This window comes from Vulpes vulpes, chromosome 3, assembly GCF_048418805.1.
Source record: "Vulpes vulpes isolate BD-2025 chromosome 3, VulVul3, whole genome shotgun sequence".
NCBI lineage: Eukaryota > Metazoa > Chordata > Mammalia > Carnivora > Canidae > Vulpes > Vulpes vulpes.
This window is the reverse complement of record NC_132782.1, coordinates 97,291,813-97,309,028: the sequence shown is the minus strand read 5'-3', so window position 1 is coordinate 97,309,028 and position 17,216 is coordinate 97,291,813. Positions and strand designations below refer to the sequence as shown.

The window sequence follows — 17,216 nt, the reverse complement described above, 5'->3', positions numbered from 1 at the left end:
CAGGGCCCGCGTCCTTCGCCACCCCTGCGCCCCGGCATCTCCAGAGCAGGATCAGGCCTGGAGCCTGGGCCCGGGCACAGCTGCTGTGGCCGCAGGGCCCCCCAGGCCTCAGGCCAGACCTCCAGGTGTGCGGGGCCCAGGTGTGCAGGGCCCAGGTGGTCTGGGGATTCATGGTCTCACGCTCCAGGCCTCTGGAGAAGTCCACGGAGTCCTGCCACTTCTAGTGTCACCGTCCAGGGACTGTGCCTGAGCCCAGCTCTCTCCACCCACCAGCCCCCAGGAAGCTCTAACGAGCATCTGCTGATCACTGGGGGACCCTCGGTTCCCGCAAGCGCACAGGAGCAGGCATTTTGCAGGCAGTGCCAAGGACCCCAGGGCCACGGAGCCCGCAGAGCTGCAGCCCTGGCCGCATGGTGTAAACTGGAAAGGTGTGACCGACGGGCGGAAAAGTATGGCACACTGTCCCTGCCGACAGGACGTGGCGTGCCCACGGCGGCGGCTTGGCTGGCTCCTCGCTGGCTGGGTTCCAACCCCTCACTCTCAGCCGGTGGCCTTTGCTCAGCGCACCCCTGCCCGGCCGCTCCTGGCAACCCTCCCATCGGGCGGCAGTCCTGAGTGGACTGGTGTGTCACATCCACACAGTCACCTTTGCCCTCTCAGCGAGTGAGAGATGTCAGGCTCTGACTCCAAGTATATGGCCCATCTGCCCAGGGAGAGTGGCCCTGGCCTGGGGGCGAGGTGCGGAAGTGGGTCCGCTAGGGTCTCCAGGGATCTACTCTCAGGTCCCCGATGCCTGGAGTGTGCACCCCTGCCACCAGGGGGTCTCAGTGTGGGAAGATACCCATTGTGCCCACGGCATGGCTCCCTTGCGGGCAGCCCCAGCACTGGGGATGCACACTTGCTGCCAACGTGGCACCCTCCAAAAAGCAAAGCAGGTCCCATTGGGTTACGGGGACTGAGACTGAGCAACAGGTGGTCCCCCAAAGAGAAGCTGAGCTGTTCCCAGAGACGGAGGAACGGATAGCTTCGGGGCAGGCAAAGCAGCCAGCGTCGGCCCACAACTTGTGTGGTGTGGCTGCGGCTGGGGAGGGACTCTGGTGAAGGGGTCAAGGCTGGGCTGGGCGGTTAGAGCCCTGGGTTCACATCCTCGCTCCATCTTACAAGCTTAAATAAGGTTCACCGTGATGGGCCTCGGTTTTCCTCTTCCGTAACGTGGGGTAATAACATGCCTACTCTGGGGGGTTATTTTGAGCATTAAATGAGTTAATATGCCGACAGTAGGGCTGGCCCCGATACGTAATAGTTATTATTGTCATTAAACCCACATTTGACAAGGAACTCATTATTCAGTAATGATGCTAACGTTCATGGAGCACTTCTGATGTGCCAGATGCTATTCTTAGCACTTCACAGGTATAAACTTATTTTAACCCTGGCCACAAGCCCATGAGAAAGGTGCTATTATGTCACCCCATTTTGTATGATGCAACCACGGCCCAGAGAGGTTAAGCAATGTCTCCGAGGTCACACAGCTGGTGAGTGGCAGAGCTGGCAGCCTGGGCCGCCCCGCATCACCGTACTCGCCCATCAGAAAACCAGAGCATCATCTTCCCTCCCCACCCAAGCCTGTGCTTTGTCACCTGCCTTCCTGAGTCAGCCTCAGACGCGGTGCCAGAGGACACGTGCCTCCCTCTGTCCTCCCGACGCTGGGCTCCAAACGCTATATCCCTGCTGCCTCACTGTCCTTCTGACTCCGACCTCTCTCCCTCAAACGTGGCAAATGCTCAAGAAGCAGCAGCTGTAATTAGGACAAAAGGAGTCACGTTCACATCCAGGTCGACTCTGATGCCAAACTGCCTGGATGTGAATGCTAGCCTGTGTGCTAGGCGCCCCTATATGAGCATTATTTTATTTTATTTTTTTAAAGATCTTACCCATTCATGAGAGACATAGAGAGAGAGAGAGGCAGAGACACAGGCAGAGGGAGAAACAGGCTCCACGCAGGGAGTCCAATGTGGGACTCGATCCTGGGTCTCCAGGACCACGCCCTGGGCCGAAGGCAGGCGCTAAACCACTGAGCCACCCGGGCTGCCACTGAGCATTTTTTTAAATAAACTTTTTATTGTGGAATAGCCTTGGATGTATAGAAATGTTGCAAAGACAACACACACAATTCCCTTGTAACCCCCGTTGTTAACATCCTGTGTCATCACGGTAATTTGTCAAAACTAAGAAACCAATATCGGCCTGTTGCTATTAACTGAATGTAACACATTACTGAGATTCCCACAGTGCTTCCCGGTGACCTTTTCCTGCTCTGGGATCCAGAATTCCATCTAGGAGACCACATTTTGTTTAGAAACTGTGACAGTGGCTCAGACTTCCTTGTTTCGGGTGACCAGGACTGTTTCAGAGTACTGGTCAGCTGCATTACAGCAGGTCCTTGACTTGGGTTTATACAGATAAGACAGGTTTGGTCAAGGGTCCCTGGGTGGCTCAGTTGGTTAAGCACCTGCCATCGGCTCAGGTCATGATCCCGGGGTCCTGGGATCAAGTCCCACATTTACTGAGCTCCCTGTTCAGTGGGGAGTCTGCTTCTCCTCTGCCCCTCCCACTGCTTGCACTTGCTCTCTCTCTCTCTCTCTCTCTCTGTCTCAAATAAATAAATAAATAAAATCCTTTAAAAATACGGCTTTGGGGGAAGAAGAGCACAGAGTAAAGTGCGCTCCTCATCACATCATGCGCCGGGAGGGACACATTGGCCACATGACACCGCCTAGGATGTTGACCTTCCTCACGTGGTCAAAGCATGGACAGGGCCCCAGGTGACCACTTTCCCTTCCATGTCCATGTGGAACTAGTCGCTAAGTTGAGCCCACACTCTGAGAGGGGGACAGCGTGGCAGGGAGACAGGGTGTCTCAGCTCCTGGCCTCCTGGAGATGGGAATATAGACTATTTGGAATTCCTCCGTGGGGAAGGTTTCCCTCTCCACCACTCGTTCATGTCATCCCGTCATTTATACCAGGAGGGACTTCGTGTGTATTTGCGTTGTGATCCATACCACATTCTTTATTCTACTCAAATCCTTCCAGCTCTGGCCAGTAGCAGCTCCTCGTGTTGGGCTCCTGTGTCTCTCTGACATGTCCCCATCTCTCTTTTATTTGGTGGGTGCTTCCCTACATTCTGGCACTGCAAGACGCCCCAGCTCGAGACTCAACCATTGCTCCGGGGAGCTCTGCTTCCTTTCACTGAAGGATGGTATTTAGAAGCCAAGATCTAGGCATAGAGAAGCAGCAGCAGCAGCAGCTTATTATTCTGCTTCAGGGATCGGCTCCCTGGCTTCTGCCCTGGGAAGCCTTTCCTGACACCCACCACACGGTACCACTGCTGTTCCACTGCTTCCAGACTTTTCTGGAGGTTTGTACCCGTCTGGATCTGCATGCCTTACGCCTGGCCCGGGGAAGGTGTTTTTGGGAACGTGCCCAGCCCTGGAGCAAGAGTCGCCCGGTGCTGGGAGCAGCCTCTCCAGGCAAAGAGCATTATCAGCAAGCAAATAGTTGGCACAGACAGCGTCGGGGACAGAGAGCACAGCCTGGGCAGGAGGGGATCCGGCCACGCCCGGAGCGGCCTCCTGCTCCTGGGCTGCAGATGTCTGAGACGGTTTCTCGGTTTCTCGGGAACACTGTGTCCTCACGCCCCTGGGGCGGGGGCTCTCCCTCCAGAACAGTGCCTGGCTTCAGCTGGTTTGCCCTGCTCTGTTCCTCCTGTGGCCACAGCCCTGATCCCACACAGATGTGTGCTCCACCCACCCAAAGCTATTGCTTCCCTCTGGGCCTTTGCCTGATGTGCCCTTTCTCCCCTGTGCTCCCTGGGTGGCTCAGCTACCTCTTCCCCATCCTTAAAAGTCTCAGCTCAGGCCTCCCCTCCCCCAAGAACCCTTCCGTGACCCACACACTCCCCACACACCCCAGGGAGAATGAGGTATCACTCCTCCGTGCTTATCTCAGGTGATCCACTTATCACATATTATAATTTACCCAACAAATATTTACTGAGCGTCGGTCTACCGTGGGCCAGGCTCTGCGGACAGAGCGGGGAGGGGCAGCCAGCGCTCGCTGAGCATTTCAGTGTACTCGCCATCCAACTCTCGCCTTCGTCCTTTCAGGTACATACTATTACTATCCTGGCGGTGTTACAGGTGGGGCAGGTGAGGCTCAGAGAGCCCAAGCTCACCAGCTACTCAATGACAAAGCCAAAATTTGAATCCTGGCAGGGAGGCCCCCAGGCCTGGGATCTTGGCCTCAAAATGCTTCCTCCCTCAAGACAAGACAACTGGCCTCCCTGGGCCTACCTTCCAAAGCATGAGGCAGCTGACAAGCAAACAGTTAACTAAAGAACATAATTTCCAATTCTGACATTTTGACACATGCCATCAGGGAATAAGCAGGTAGAAATGATCAAGTAACTGGGTAGGGAAGTGACTTTGCATGGGGAGTGCTGGGGCTGGCAGGAGGGTGGGGGTGGGGGTGTCTCCCTCAGAGCAGCTGAATCCTGAAGGATAAGGAGAAGCCGCTTATTTGGTCAGCTGGCCAGAGAATATTCTGGGCACATGGGGCAGTGGCCACAGGGACCCTGAATTTGGAAATATCTCAGAATCTTGCTGAAGTGTAACACACAAGGGAGAGAAGAACCAACGTAGGGCGTTTGCATTTCCTTCTGCGAGCAACAAGGGGCCTCCAGAGGGTCCCAAGCAGGGGTGCACCCTGGTCCAATTCACAGTTCAAACAACCGCCCTGACCACTGCGCAGAGGAACATTGAGAACAAGAGGGGAAGCAGAGGCTCGCTCCTGCAGGAGGAACACAGGACCGGGTGCTGGTGGCTTGGGGTTGCAGGGGGTCCTGTGATGGAGAGAGGAGGACAAGCCAGAGGCACATTCTGGAAGGGGAGCATTGACAGAACCTGCTCCGAGTACCCCACCCTGCTGGGTCCCCTCCCCTCTGGCCACATGGTGAACTTCCAGGGCAGGACTCTCTGGTTCACCTCAGCTGTCCCCAACCCAGCACCTGCCTCAGGAAACACTTGCTGAATGGAGAAATGTGGTTTCTTCCTGATTTTCCTTTCACTCCTGAGGACACCGGAGCCCAGAGGTGGAGTAAGCCGCTCATACCTGCCCAGGGTCAGTTCGCGGCTTAGATGTCCCAGCCGGCATAGGACCCACCTTGTTCTGCCAGCGAAGGGGGGGCAGGGGCGCCAAAGGTGCAGGGCATGGCTTCCTAATCTCAGCATGCAGCAAATAACAGCTGACCTCACAGAGTTACTCTGAGGATTGAATGAGAGGATGTATGCAGAACTGTGCAGCACGGATGGGGCTGGCTCCTAAAAGTGGCAGGCAGTATTTCAAAATACGGGGCTTAGAAGACAATATCACATTTCAGTGGCTATTTCTGCAAGAAAAAAAAATATGCAAAGACTTTTTAAAGCTCTTCCTTACAGAGCCTCGAGGACACACCTACAGATAGCAGAGAGCGCGATGCGCCATCCACATCCCACAGCCACGACTCACTTCCCCTCCTGTCCATTCTGCAGCAAAGCCCAGACTCCAGGGTCTTTTCACCTGTAAAGAGCTCAGAACATATCTGCCAAAGAGAAAGACTGTTTTCCCCCCAACCAAACCACCAAGCCATTATCCCACCTGAAAAGAAAACAATAATTCCTCAGTACCATTAGCTATCCGGTCACGTTCACTCACAAATGTCATATCTTTTTGCTTGTTGGTGTGTGCAAATCAGGATCCAATTAAAGACAGCACATTGTGATTGCGACCCAGATCTTTAAAGTTTCTATTCTTTAGTAGGTTGTCTCTCTTTTCCTCCCTCACAACTGGGTTATTTCTCCTGTTGCATTCCCCAGGGTCTCAATTTTGCAGGTTGACTTTGTTTGGTGTCTTTGAACGTGTTCCTCTGTCTCCAGTACTTCCTGTAAATGGTGGTTCAAGACAGATGCTCGGTCCTGTCCGGGGAAGATTTTTATGGTTTACTAGCAATACCAACTCCTTGGCAGCCTTTGCACTTCCATGAGGAGACGGGCAGCACTGGCCACCACCAGTGTGCATTCCCCAAGGCCATTCATTTATCCAGACTGTGAAACAGTGATCAATTCACTGCCTCTCCAAGCATTAGCTGGGTCAAACCAGAACTGTTTTAATAGCTATATTAAAAGAAAAAAAGTCAGATGGAAGGAGCTGTAGATTAGAAGAAACTTGAAAGACATCAACCAATCACATATTAGCTTCATTTAGATCCCAGTTTAAACAAATAAATTGTAAAAACAAAATCAACATGTATGAGATGATTAGAAGTTTGAACTAAATATTTAATAATATTAAGGATTTTTTGTTAGTTATGTTTAACATGGTAATAGCAGTATAAGAGTTCTTATTGGGACACCTAAGTGGCTCAGTGGGTTAAGCATCTGCCTTCAACTGAGGTCATGATCCCAAAGTCCTGGGGTTAAGACCCTCATCAGGGGCAGCCTGGGTGGCTTGGCGGTTTAGCGGTTTAGTGCCACCTTCAGCCCAGGGTGTGATCCTGGGGACCTGGGATCGAGTCCCACATCGGGCTCCCTGCATGGAGCCTGTTCCTCCCTCTGCCTGTGGCTCTGCCTCTCTATTCCTGTCTCTCATGAATAAATAAATAAAATCTTAAAAAAAAAAAAAAAGACCTGCATCAGGCTCCCTGCTCTGTGGGGAGGCTGCTTCTTCCTCTCCCTCTGGGTGCAGCTCCCCCTGCTTGTGCTCTCTTTCTCTCTCTGTCAAATAAATTTTAAAAATATTTTTTAAAAATTTAAAGAGTTCTTACTTTCCAAGATACATCTGGAAATGTTTACAAATAAAATCATGCTGTCTGAGATTTGCTTGAAAATAATATGGAAGGGTGATGGGGGTGGAGATGAAGCATTAGTAGCTATGCTGTGATGATTCTTGAAGCTGGTCTTCACAGTCTAGACTTTTTTGTGTTTGAAATGTTCTGTATCCCAAAAAGTCTTTTTTAAACTGAATTCTTTGAAACATGTTATACCATTGCTACTGCCGTGAGCTAATTTATGGAAACATTTCTTGTTGCTGTTGACTTATTTCCTTAGGAAACATTCCTGGGACATAGGAGAGGACCCTGTTTAGGGTCCCGCACACCTCGTGGTAAAGCTCTGTCTTTCCTGGGCTCTGTTGGGCCCTCTCCTGATTCATCCCCTCTCTGACCCACCATGTCAGCACTTCCCTCCGTGCGAGAGTTTCCAGTTTGCCCATCGCATCTGGCTGGATGCTGTGGCTCCCTGCAGGTCGTGAGTCCTGAGCAGCAGACCATCAGGGAGACACCTGCTAGGGTGAGCCCTGCTCTCTGGCTGATGGTGTTTCTTTTAGGAACTTCACGTCCATCTTCCACCCTGATTATGGCAACTGTTACATCTTCAACTGGGGCATGACGGAAAAGGCACTCCCTTCGGCCAACCCTGGAGCTGAGTTTGGTGAGTCTTGGTTCATCCTGGGGCCGGAGCCGTGGGGCTTGGCATCCCCACCAAGTGGGCCTAAAAGACCAAGTGACCACAAGCTGCGGAGGGGGAGGGCCTGGGTTAGGCAGGAGGCGGCACAAGGGGAAGTGGTCATGGTTGGGCTTCTTCTGTGTGCGGGGAGGGGGAGCCGTTCCCTTGTCCATGCAAAATGAACAAAACCTTTTACAAATTTAAAAAACAAAGGAAGGGTTTAAATTGAGTCCAAGTTAGGAGAGCTGCCTGGGATACAGTCTTCACAAGGAGGAGAGTGCCTGGGAAGGGAACGTTTGGAGCAGCATTACATATGTTTTTTACCTAAAGGGTTGCAAATCATCATAATCAGGACATTCTAGAAAGTTACAGACTTTATCTTATATCTAGTATGTGCAAGGCTGTATGGCTTTTACCTTAAGGGAACCAGGGCTTTTTTCTTTTTCTTTTTATGTTTGGAATGCTCCTTTTTGGTTGTTTTAACAAAGTAGATATACAATGTGTGCTGTTGGGGGCAGAAATAGGGCCCATGCTTTGAGGTTTTGACGAAGTCAGTTGACCTTGGTAAATGTTATAGTTTCCCTGGGAGCCTAGGAGCAGGGATCACAAATATTAAAAGTTGCACATTTTCTTTATCAGCCTCACAGAACTCCCCTAAACATCCGGGGTAGGGACCAGTGCTCCCATTTTGCTGATGAGCAAGGTGAGGATTCAGAAGCAGTATAGCTCAGGGATCAGAGCTCAAGCTCCTGTACCTGGGGGGAACTGCGGTTCCACCACTGATCCCCGCCCCCGCCCCCGCCCCCAGGTGATCCTGAGCTCAGGACTGAACATCTTGAAGTCTTGGTTTCCCCGTTCAAAGACAGGTAGCAAAAAAAAAAAAAAAAAAACCAAAGACAGGTAGCACAGGAGAGCCTATCACATACACCTCCCTGCGTCATTGCGGCATAAGGCAGTCACTCGCCTCGCACGGTGCCTGGCAAAGTAGGAAGTGCTCAGTACATGCAGGATATTCTTTGAAGGCTTAAGTAACTTGCCCAGCAGCACACAGTGGACACTTGGCCGAGCCCACACTCTTAGCCTCATTGCTACGTGGTTCTTAAGTGAGACAGAAAAAGGGTGAAGGAGTAAAGAGAAGCAGGGAAGCAGGAAATGGCTGATGACAGAGGCCACACCGTTGGCCTGTCTCTGGGAAAAGACTCACGGTGGCCTCAGGATGGCTTTGGCAGCCTGGCTGTGAGCGAAGCACAAGTGGGAGTGATCCTCCCTCCCCTACCCCATCAACTTCTGACCTCTCGGGCTTCCAGGAGGCAGGTTGTTATTCTCAGGATCAAGGCTGTTGGTCAAGAGGGCATGTGGGTGGGGGGTGCTGACCTCCCTTCACCCAGCCGCATGTCCCTGAGATCACCATGTATCAGAAACATCGGTCAACTCACTTCATGGGGGCAGATGATTAAGACCAAGGAGCTCAGCTGCCTGTGTTAGAACCCCAACCACTCCCCTTCCTTGCTGGGTGACCCAGGACAAGTCCTTTCACCTCTCTGTGTCTCCATTTGCTCCCTGTAAAATCGGGATTATGATAATACCTTTGCTCTTGTGAGCACCAGTGATGTATGGTAAATCACTTGGCCCAGCACTCAGCACCTAGCAAGTGCTTGGTACATGCTAGCCTGTTGTCCTACCCACTCAACACAGCCCTGTGGTGCATCAAATATGCAGTCTAGTCTTTGCCCTCAAGAAGGGAACCATCCAGTGGGCAAAACAGACAGTAAAAGAATCATATAATTGAGGCATGTACTTGGGAGGAAATTTCCAGAGCTAGGAGATCTAGTCTTAGTAATCAGGGAAGGCTTCTGGGGGAAGTGACACTTCGGCTGAGATCCAAAGGAAGAGCAGGGGTTTCTAGGTGAAGGGTGTAGGGTGAAGGCAGGGACATAATTCCAGAGTAAGGGAAGAGCATTCTTGAGGGAACAGCATTTGTGAAGTCCCAGCAGCAAGAAGGAGTTTGAAAGCCAATAGGGATTGAGGGAGGAGAGCAAGGACCCATGTGATCTGAGGTAGGGTGGTACAGTGCTGCACCCCCAGACTTACCTGCCATATGGAAAAGAGATTATGGGGCTGGGAAGAGACATAGTAGCTTGAGCTAGGATGGGGGCCTCGGAGAAGGCAAGAAGTCTCAATTTCTCAAGATAGAGCTAGCTTCCTAGGTGGACCCTGGAGGTTGCCTTGGCTGGGTGGGGAGGGGACCTGGACAGGTGGATGGTGGGTCTCCCTTCAGCCTTGGGATGCGAATTCAGTAGCCCCTTCCCACAGGCCTGAAGCTGATCCTGGACATAGGCCAGGAAGACTATGTGCCCTTCCTCACGTCCACGGCCGGTGCCCGGCTGATGCTCCATGAGCAGAGATCGTACCCCTTCATCAAAGATGAGGGCATCTATGCCATGTCGGGGACAGAGACATCCATCGGAGTGCTGGTGGTATGGCCGCAGCCCTAGGGGAGTTAAGGGTGGAAGCCCACCTCCCTTGGGGTCTGTTCTTGCCTTGTCTTTTGGCTGGAGCCCCCCCGCCAGGGCAGCCACGCTGGGGGGAAGATGGGCATCCTCTGGCACCTCCCGGGGCCTGTGGCTCTCCATCCCCTTTTGGCATCCCCACCGACCCCCATGCTTGATGGGAGGGAGGTACAATGGAGGCTTCCTAGGGGTGACTGAGACCTCCAGGCAACCTCTCTGGACACAGGACAGGCTGGAGCGCAAGGGGGAGCCCTACAGCCAGTGCACCGTGAACGGCTCCGACGTCCCTGTGCGAAACCTCTATAGTGACTACAACACGACCTACTCGATCCAGGTGGGAAGACAGGGCAGGCCTCAGGACCCTGGGACCATGGTCATCCACATCGACCAGGCCTGAGGCCTCAGGGCTCTGGGGGAGCTGGTCCTGGCAGGGCTGGCTCTACTAGATTTTTGTTGGTGACCACAGGGTGGTTTGGCGGGTTTTGTGGCCTTTGGGGTTACGGAACCAGTCCCATCCCTGGGTGCTCACCAGGGCCCGGGGCTGGCCACTGCTCGTCCCCACCCCTCTGTGCCCTTGGGGATGCCCAGAACACAGGGATCTCACTCGGGTCTCCCTGGAAGAACTCTGGTGTGGGAGAGATGCTGTGCTACGGGGCTCACATGTGTTATGTCATCCTTTGGTCCTTTCTATGCCCCACAAGGGAGTAATAGCATTTATTAACATACTAGTAATGGCATTTATTTTATATATATATATATATCATTTATTTGATGTAAGTATTAATATACAGAGAGTAGCAGGCTCATCATGTGCTAGGCGGGCACTGTTCTGGGTGCTTTACATACATAGATTTACTTAATCCTCACAATGATGCTAAGATGTAGATAATATTATTAGGAATGAGGAAATCAGGGTGTATAGGCTCCAGTACAAAGGCCTCATCAACTTACCTGGGAAGTCCCTCTTGGTATCCGGCCTCCATCCCTCCTCCTTCCACTGAGAGGCCTGTCCCAAGACCTAATCCCAGTGGAAAGGACAATCTAAAATCTCTGCACAGGTGTTGAATGCAATCACTGGTGTATACTTCTCTCCCAGCCCAGGCTGCCTTTGCAGATAAGGAAACTGAGGCCTCCCTCTGTGCCTGTGGGCCCTGGAAATCCACGCCCCCCACCCGCCTACCCTCCTGCCCACCCTGTCCAGCTGACCTGTGCGCCCCACACCCTGTGGCAGCCTTCTATCTGGAGGGGCTTCTGCCTGCAATGGGGAACTTGGGGGAACCTTCCAAGGGATAATGAAGGGATAGACAGACAGGCAGCACAGAGGGAGGCCACAGAGGCATCAAGCAGGCCCAGCCTTATAGAGACCCCATTCCAGAAAAAGCTCAGCTCTTGCTTCATCCAGGGCAGCCATCCCTCTGGCCAGAGACCTTGGGAAAGACCCAGACCCTGGTCGCGTGCTCTGCTTGCATCCCTCACCCCTACCCCCAGCCCCTCCACCAGCCTCTGTCATGGGGCCCGGAGAGGACTCCTCCTTTCCAGGCGAGACAGTGAAGTCTGGAAGAATGCAAGACCCTTGCCCAAAGTCAGAGCTCCCTGTCCAACCCCACTGGCCCCCTCGCCCCAGCTCTGTTCCTCCTGGCTGTGCCCGCAGGGAGGCCATAGGTCTGTTGGGGAGAACAGACCTGTGGGCTGTTCTGGGCTGTGAAGGGAGAAGCCCGCAGCAGATGTGCTGGGCTGCGAGGGGAAAAGCCCGCAGCAGAGCCAGGAGCAGGAGATATCAAGGGTTGGGGCGAGGGGTCCACCACATGCGGAACCTGGGAAACTGGACAAGCAGAGACACATGAGTAACAGCCACTTCCATCCCCAGGCGGCGCCAGGACCCTCTGGCTTAGCCCACAGGTGCAACTGTCACCCTGCTCCACCCACAAGTGACCGCAGGACACATAGTTGGGCTCTGAGTGCACTGGAACCAGGTCGGGGTGACCTGAAACCCCAGCACGAGTAGAGACTCGGGCCACAAAGTCCCCAGGGTGCCATCCCCACTCTTCCTCCCCCTGTCCCCACCAGGGGACATTCTGCTCACTTCCTCTTCCATCAAGGCTGGCAGCCCTGTTAATAAGAACCATCAGAGTGTTGGCTGTAGGATTTGGAACAAGCTGCCCCTCTCCATGTCACGTGCAGAGCCCAGATCTGAAAGGTGGCGGGGCCATCCTCTGAGAGCTGGGTCTGGCCTGAGTCCCTCTGCAGGGACCAGGGAATGAGAGGGACAGCGACATCCTGAGGGTGGGAGGGTCAGGCGGTGCAGCTCCTCAGACGGAGGGACCCCTCCCCTGGCTCCTTGGCTCCCGGGACGCCCTCCCCCTGGGGCTGGGTTGGGGACATCACAGTCACATCCGTGCTCTCCCGCCCTCCCACCTCAGGCCTGTATTCGCTCCTGCTTCCAAGACCACATGATCCAGAACTGCAGCTGTGCCCACTACCTATACCCGCTGCCCCATGGGGAGAGATACTGCAACAACCGGGAGTTTCCAGACTGGGGTGAGTCGGGGGCCAGGGCAGCTGGCCAGCTGTGCCCCTGCTTGCCCAGGCTCTGACCACAGAGCAGGGGGCAGAGCTGTGTGTCCTCAGCGGGGCCAGGGTTGTGGCCAGGCCTGAGCCTCCATGGCCCGCAGCCCCCCTCCCTCCTGCTTTATGTATGCCACGTAAATGCCTACACACACGTGAGCTGGGTGTGCAGCTGCTGGCGAGGGCACATGTGTGTGTTGACATTTCCTCATGCACACAGGAGAGGGCATCTGTATGTTTGAGTATTAATGCACAGGAGCACTCGGGACTGCAATGCATTTGTACGTGTGTTCATGCTCGTGTATGGATTGTTTCCAGCGTTTGCATCTGTGTACGCTGGTTCGTGTGCCCACATAGATGTGTGTGTGCATGCACCCACATGGCCACAGCATGCTGTCTGTGTCTTTGTGGGCTCACCGGGTCTCTCCATGGGGTGCTGGGTGGGAAGGGAGACTGAAGTGGCCCCCAAGAGTTTGAGGCCCAAAGCCACAGAAGCAGGAGCCCTGGTGTTGTCCAAATGTAATGGATGTTGTCAGAGGCAGAGAGAGGCCCAGCCCCGCTTAAAACCAATGAAATATGCAGCCAAGAGGGGGAGCCTCTCCGTTTCAATCTCCCATCTCTTCATGCACAAGGTGCAGGACCCCAGCACCAGGCCCCCCGGCAGAGGGGAAGCTGCTCACATCCTGCTGGGCTGAGTCTGGGATGTTTGGGGAGAGGCTCCTCCAGGCCAGGCTGGGGTGAAACAGCTGGACATGGAGACAGGGAGGGAAGGGCTGACCCTCTATGGCAGGAGAACTTGGACAGACAGCTCCCCCCCTACCACCAAATCATGGGCCTTGGGGGCCATGGCCAGGAGGGAAGGGGGAACCAGAGGCTCAAAGGGAGAGAGGAAGACCTCTAGAAACCCTCATCTAAGTCTCTCACCCCCACCCCGTCCTGCTCAGCCTATTGTTACTCACACCTGCGCATGAGCGTGGCCCAGAGGGAGACGTGCATCAACATGTGCAAGGAGTCCTGCAAGTAAGTGTGGGTGCAGAGACCTGAGGGGAGGGCATGGTGGGGCAACGGTGAGGGGTGCAGAGACTCAGGGGGCAGCAATAGGCTCCGTGGAGACTCGGAGGGCAGGGGTGGGGGTACAGAGACCAGGGCAGGCAGGGGTGGGAGGCATGGAGACCAGGGGGAGGACACAGAGACTCGGGGGGCAGGGATGGGGGTGCAAAGACTGGGGGACAGGGATAAGGGTGCAGAGACTAGGGGGGCAGGGTGGGGGGCACAGAGACCAGGGGCTAGGAGTGGGGGCATGGAGATTGGGAAGCCTGGGGAAGGGGTGGTGCTGGCAGGGACAGCGACAGCCACGGAGCTGCCTTCTCTCTTCCAGTGACACCCAGTACAAGATGACCATTTCCATGGCCGACTGGCCTTCTGAGGCCTCTGAGGTGAGGCACTGGGGTGGCCCGGCTCCTGGCCACCCATCTTTGGGCTGGGGACAGGTCTGGGCCTAGGTCTGCAGGCTATTGGTCCTTCCACCAGGGTGCCCCAAGGCACTGTGCCGGGGACACAGCAGTGAACGAGAAGGGCATAGTCCTTTGCTCTTAGGGAGCTTGCGTTCTAGTGGGGGAGATAGACAACGTACGGAAATCAGACCATTTCCAAGTGTGATCATGGGAGCAGGTAAAGAGGATGCGTGCGGAGTAACCAGGGGAAAGCGCTTTAGACAGAGGGGTCGGGGAAGACCTCCCTGCAAAGGTGGCATTTGAGTTAAAGCTAGAGGGGCTGAGGCAGCCTGGGCAGAGGAACAGCCCATGCCAGGGCCCCAGATGGGAAAGAGCCGGTGCAGGATGGCGAGGCCTCTGGGGAAAGCTTCTGGAACCCAGAGAGCTTCCTCCCTGTAACAGCAGCCAGCGTGCACTCTTACCTTCCTCTTCTTGGTGCCAACACGTGGTCCCAGGGGGCCTTCGGAAGCTTCGGGGCTGTGGTCTGCAGGCCCCTGACCCGCAGCAGGGCCCCTGGTTGGGAGGGGATGCTGCAGGTGCCATAGTTTTCAGCTGCCCTCTTGGATCCCAGGATTGGATTTTCCACGTCCTGTCTCAGGAGCGGGACCAAAGCACCAATATCACCTTGAGCAGGTGAGCCTAGAGTCTGGGTGAGGCTGGGGAAATGCAGAAAATGGGAGGAACCTGAGCCTCAGGGGAGGGGTTGGGATATAGGGCAGCTACTCAGACACCTTCTCAAACTGGTCAGATCCAGGAGGAACCCTGGAGGAGGAGGACTGGGGAATGAGAGAGAAGCCAGCCAATGGAATTCAGGGTCTACCACCTCCCAAAGGAGAGGCTGTTCCTCCATAGGTCACCTGCTCATCCACCCATCCATCCATCCATCCATCCACCCACTCATCCATCCATCCACCCACCCATCCATTCATCCCTCCATTATCCATCCATCCATCTATCCATTTGCTCCTCTACCCACTTATCTATCCTACTCATTCCCCCATCCACCTATCCTTCCAGTCTTCCACCCATCCATCATTCATTCATTCATCCATCTAATCTTTCTCCCATTCATCTATCCAGCCATTCATCCCCCCATCATCCAGTCATCCATTCTTCCACTCATCCATCCACCCACTTATCCTTCACCCATTTCTCCATCTTTTCATCCATCAAACACAAACACAAATTGAGCACAGGAAAGACACAGGTCCATACCCTCAGGAAGCCCCAGTGGAGAGGACAGGAGTACGCCAACAGTGACAAGAGTCTGCAGAAGACCTTTCCTTGGGGAGCACAGCAGGGAAGGAGCTATTTGTCCCCTGATAAAGAGCAAGGCTTTTATCTATGCAGAGCCTACTGAGTACGGGCTGGGGCCCCCTGAGGTGGGAGAGGGGAGCTCAGAGCTGTTCCTTGGGGCCCACAGGAAGGATGCTGGGCAGAGATGCTCTTTGTGGCCCTCCAAGGTCCAGAGGGCCCAGGAGGGGCAGCACTTTGGGTTCTTGCTTGGACCTCACCGGCCCTGGTTGTGGACATGCAAGAAGCCCAGCCAGAGGACTGGGGCAGCCCCTTGGCTGCCTTTCCTGTGAACGTGGGTGCTTGTATATGTGTGTTTGTGTGTCTTGGGGAGGGGGCACCAGCCTTTCTTGCTGCCCCTACAGGAAGGGAGTTGTCAAGCTCAACATCTACTTCCAAGAATTCAACTATCGCACCATTGAGGAGTCGGCAGCCAATAATGTGAGTCTGGGGGCTCCCAACACTTCAACCCTGTTCTGCTGCCCCTCCCCCCTGCATCCTGAGGGTGGGGAGTCCCTAAAGGAGTCCCAACTGGTTTCCCTGTGCTGAGATAGTCACCCCATCCCCCTTCTTGGCCAATAGCCCACCTCACAGGAAGCTATAAGGGGAGGCTTAGGGCAGGAATGTGCAGCCTGACCCCTAACCCCACCAGGCTGTCAAACCCCTGCTCCCTACAGATCGTTTGGTTGCTCTCAAACCTGGGTGGCCAGTTTGGCTTCTGGATGGGAGGCTCAGTGCTGTGCCTCATTGAATTTGGAGAGATTCTCATCGACTTTGTGTGGATCACCATCATCAAGCTGGTGGCCTTCGCCAAGAGTCTGCGGCAGAAGCGAGCCCAGGCTCGCTATGCTGGCCCACCGCCCACCGTGGCTGAGCTGGTGGAGGCTCACACCAACTTTGGCTTCCAGCCTGATGTGGCCAGGCCTGGCCCCGATCCTGGGACCTACCCTGATGAGCAGACCCTGCCCATCCCAGGCACCCCACCCCCCAACTATGACTCCCTCCGTCTGCAGCCACTGGATGTCATCGAGTCTGACAGTGAGGGCGATGCCATCTAGACCCAGGGAGCTCAGAACTCAGACCCGAGAAGCTGAGATCATTGCCCGAAGGCTTCCCTTCGGGGTGCTCTCTCTCTAAACAGCCAGGATCTGAGGCCAGAGTCTTGTTTCCCTCTACAGAGAGACCAGCAGCTCCTGGCCAGTCCCAGGTAGAGGGCTCTGTAGGGTCATGGTGCTGGTACAGATGTGGGAAGTGCATACTCCTTTGGTTTCCTGCCCACACCTCCAACCTGACCCAATCCTTGGCCGGGATGTCCGCAGCCAGGCTCCAGAGACCCTAGAATACCCTCACCTGCAGGCTGGCTAGTTTCTTCCCAGTGCCACCACCATCTGCTCCAGGGACAAACAGGCAGACATGCTGTGCTGCCTGTCCCCAGAATCTTTTCTGTCCTGGCCTTGGCTGACCTCTGCGAATGGGTTTGGTAAGGGCAGCAATTGTGGAAAGCAGAAAGAGCATGAGGCCCAGGGGTGGGGTGGGGGAGGGGGGCTGCTACCAGGTGGCATATATTTTGTGCTAGAAAATAAAAGTAGAAAACATGCAGCTGAGCTTTGTTCTTTGTCGGACTGGGCAGCCGGAGTGCCCTGATGCATCTCCAGGGGTGGGACGGCATTCCTACTGGCTTGAAAGCCAGGGCCTGGCCAAGGAAAGGCTTCCGAGCAGGTGATTTTTAAAGTCCCTTTCAAGTTGTCCCCAGAGCAGTGGTCTTAGGACTTAATGCCATCCACCATACTTCTTTGGGTTGCAAGAAAAGAGAGAAA

The 17,216-nt window shown here is 54.5% G+C and overlaps 1 protein-coding gene across 3 annotated transcripts in view; it reads left to right on the top strand.

Annotated features, from left to right (window-relative positions):
* SCNN1B (sodium channel epithelial 1 subunit beta) overlaps positions 1-16,998 on the top strand; it is a 59,437-nt gene extending 42,439 nt beyond the window's left edge. For all 3 annotated transcript variants that reach the window (XM_072753678.1, XM_072753680.1, XM_072753679.1), the window contains 9 exons: positions 7,420-7,523; positions 9,852-10,015; positions 10,275-10,382; positions 12,469-12,586; positions 13,558-13,633; positions 13,992-14,049; positions 14,678-14,739; positions 15,765-15,840; positions 16,077-16,998. In XM_072753678.1, coding sequence (XP_072609779.1) covers positions 7,420-7,523; positions 9,852-10,015; positions 10,275-10,382; positions 12,469-12,586; positions 13,558-13,633; positions 13,992-14,049; positions 14,678-14,739; positions 15,765-15,840; positions 16,077-16,457 — 1,147 coding nt within the window. In that variant the 3' untranslated portion in view covers positions 16,458-16,998. The remainder of the gene's footprint in view (positions 1-7,419; positions 7,524-9,851; positions 10,016-10,274; positions 10,383-12,468; positions 12,587-13,557; positions 13,634-13,991; positions 14,050-14,677; positions 14,740-15,764; positions 15,841-16,076) is intronic.
* Positions 16,999-17,216: the final 218 nt, after the last annotated feature.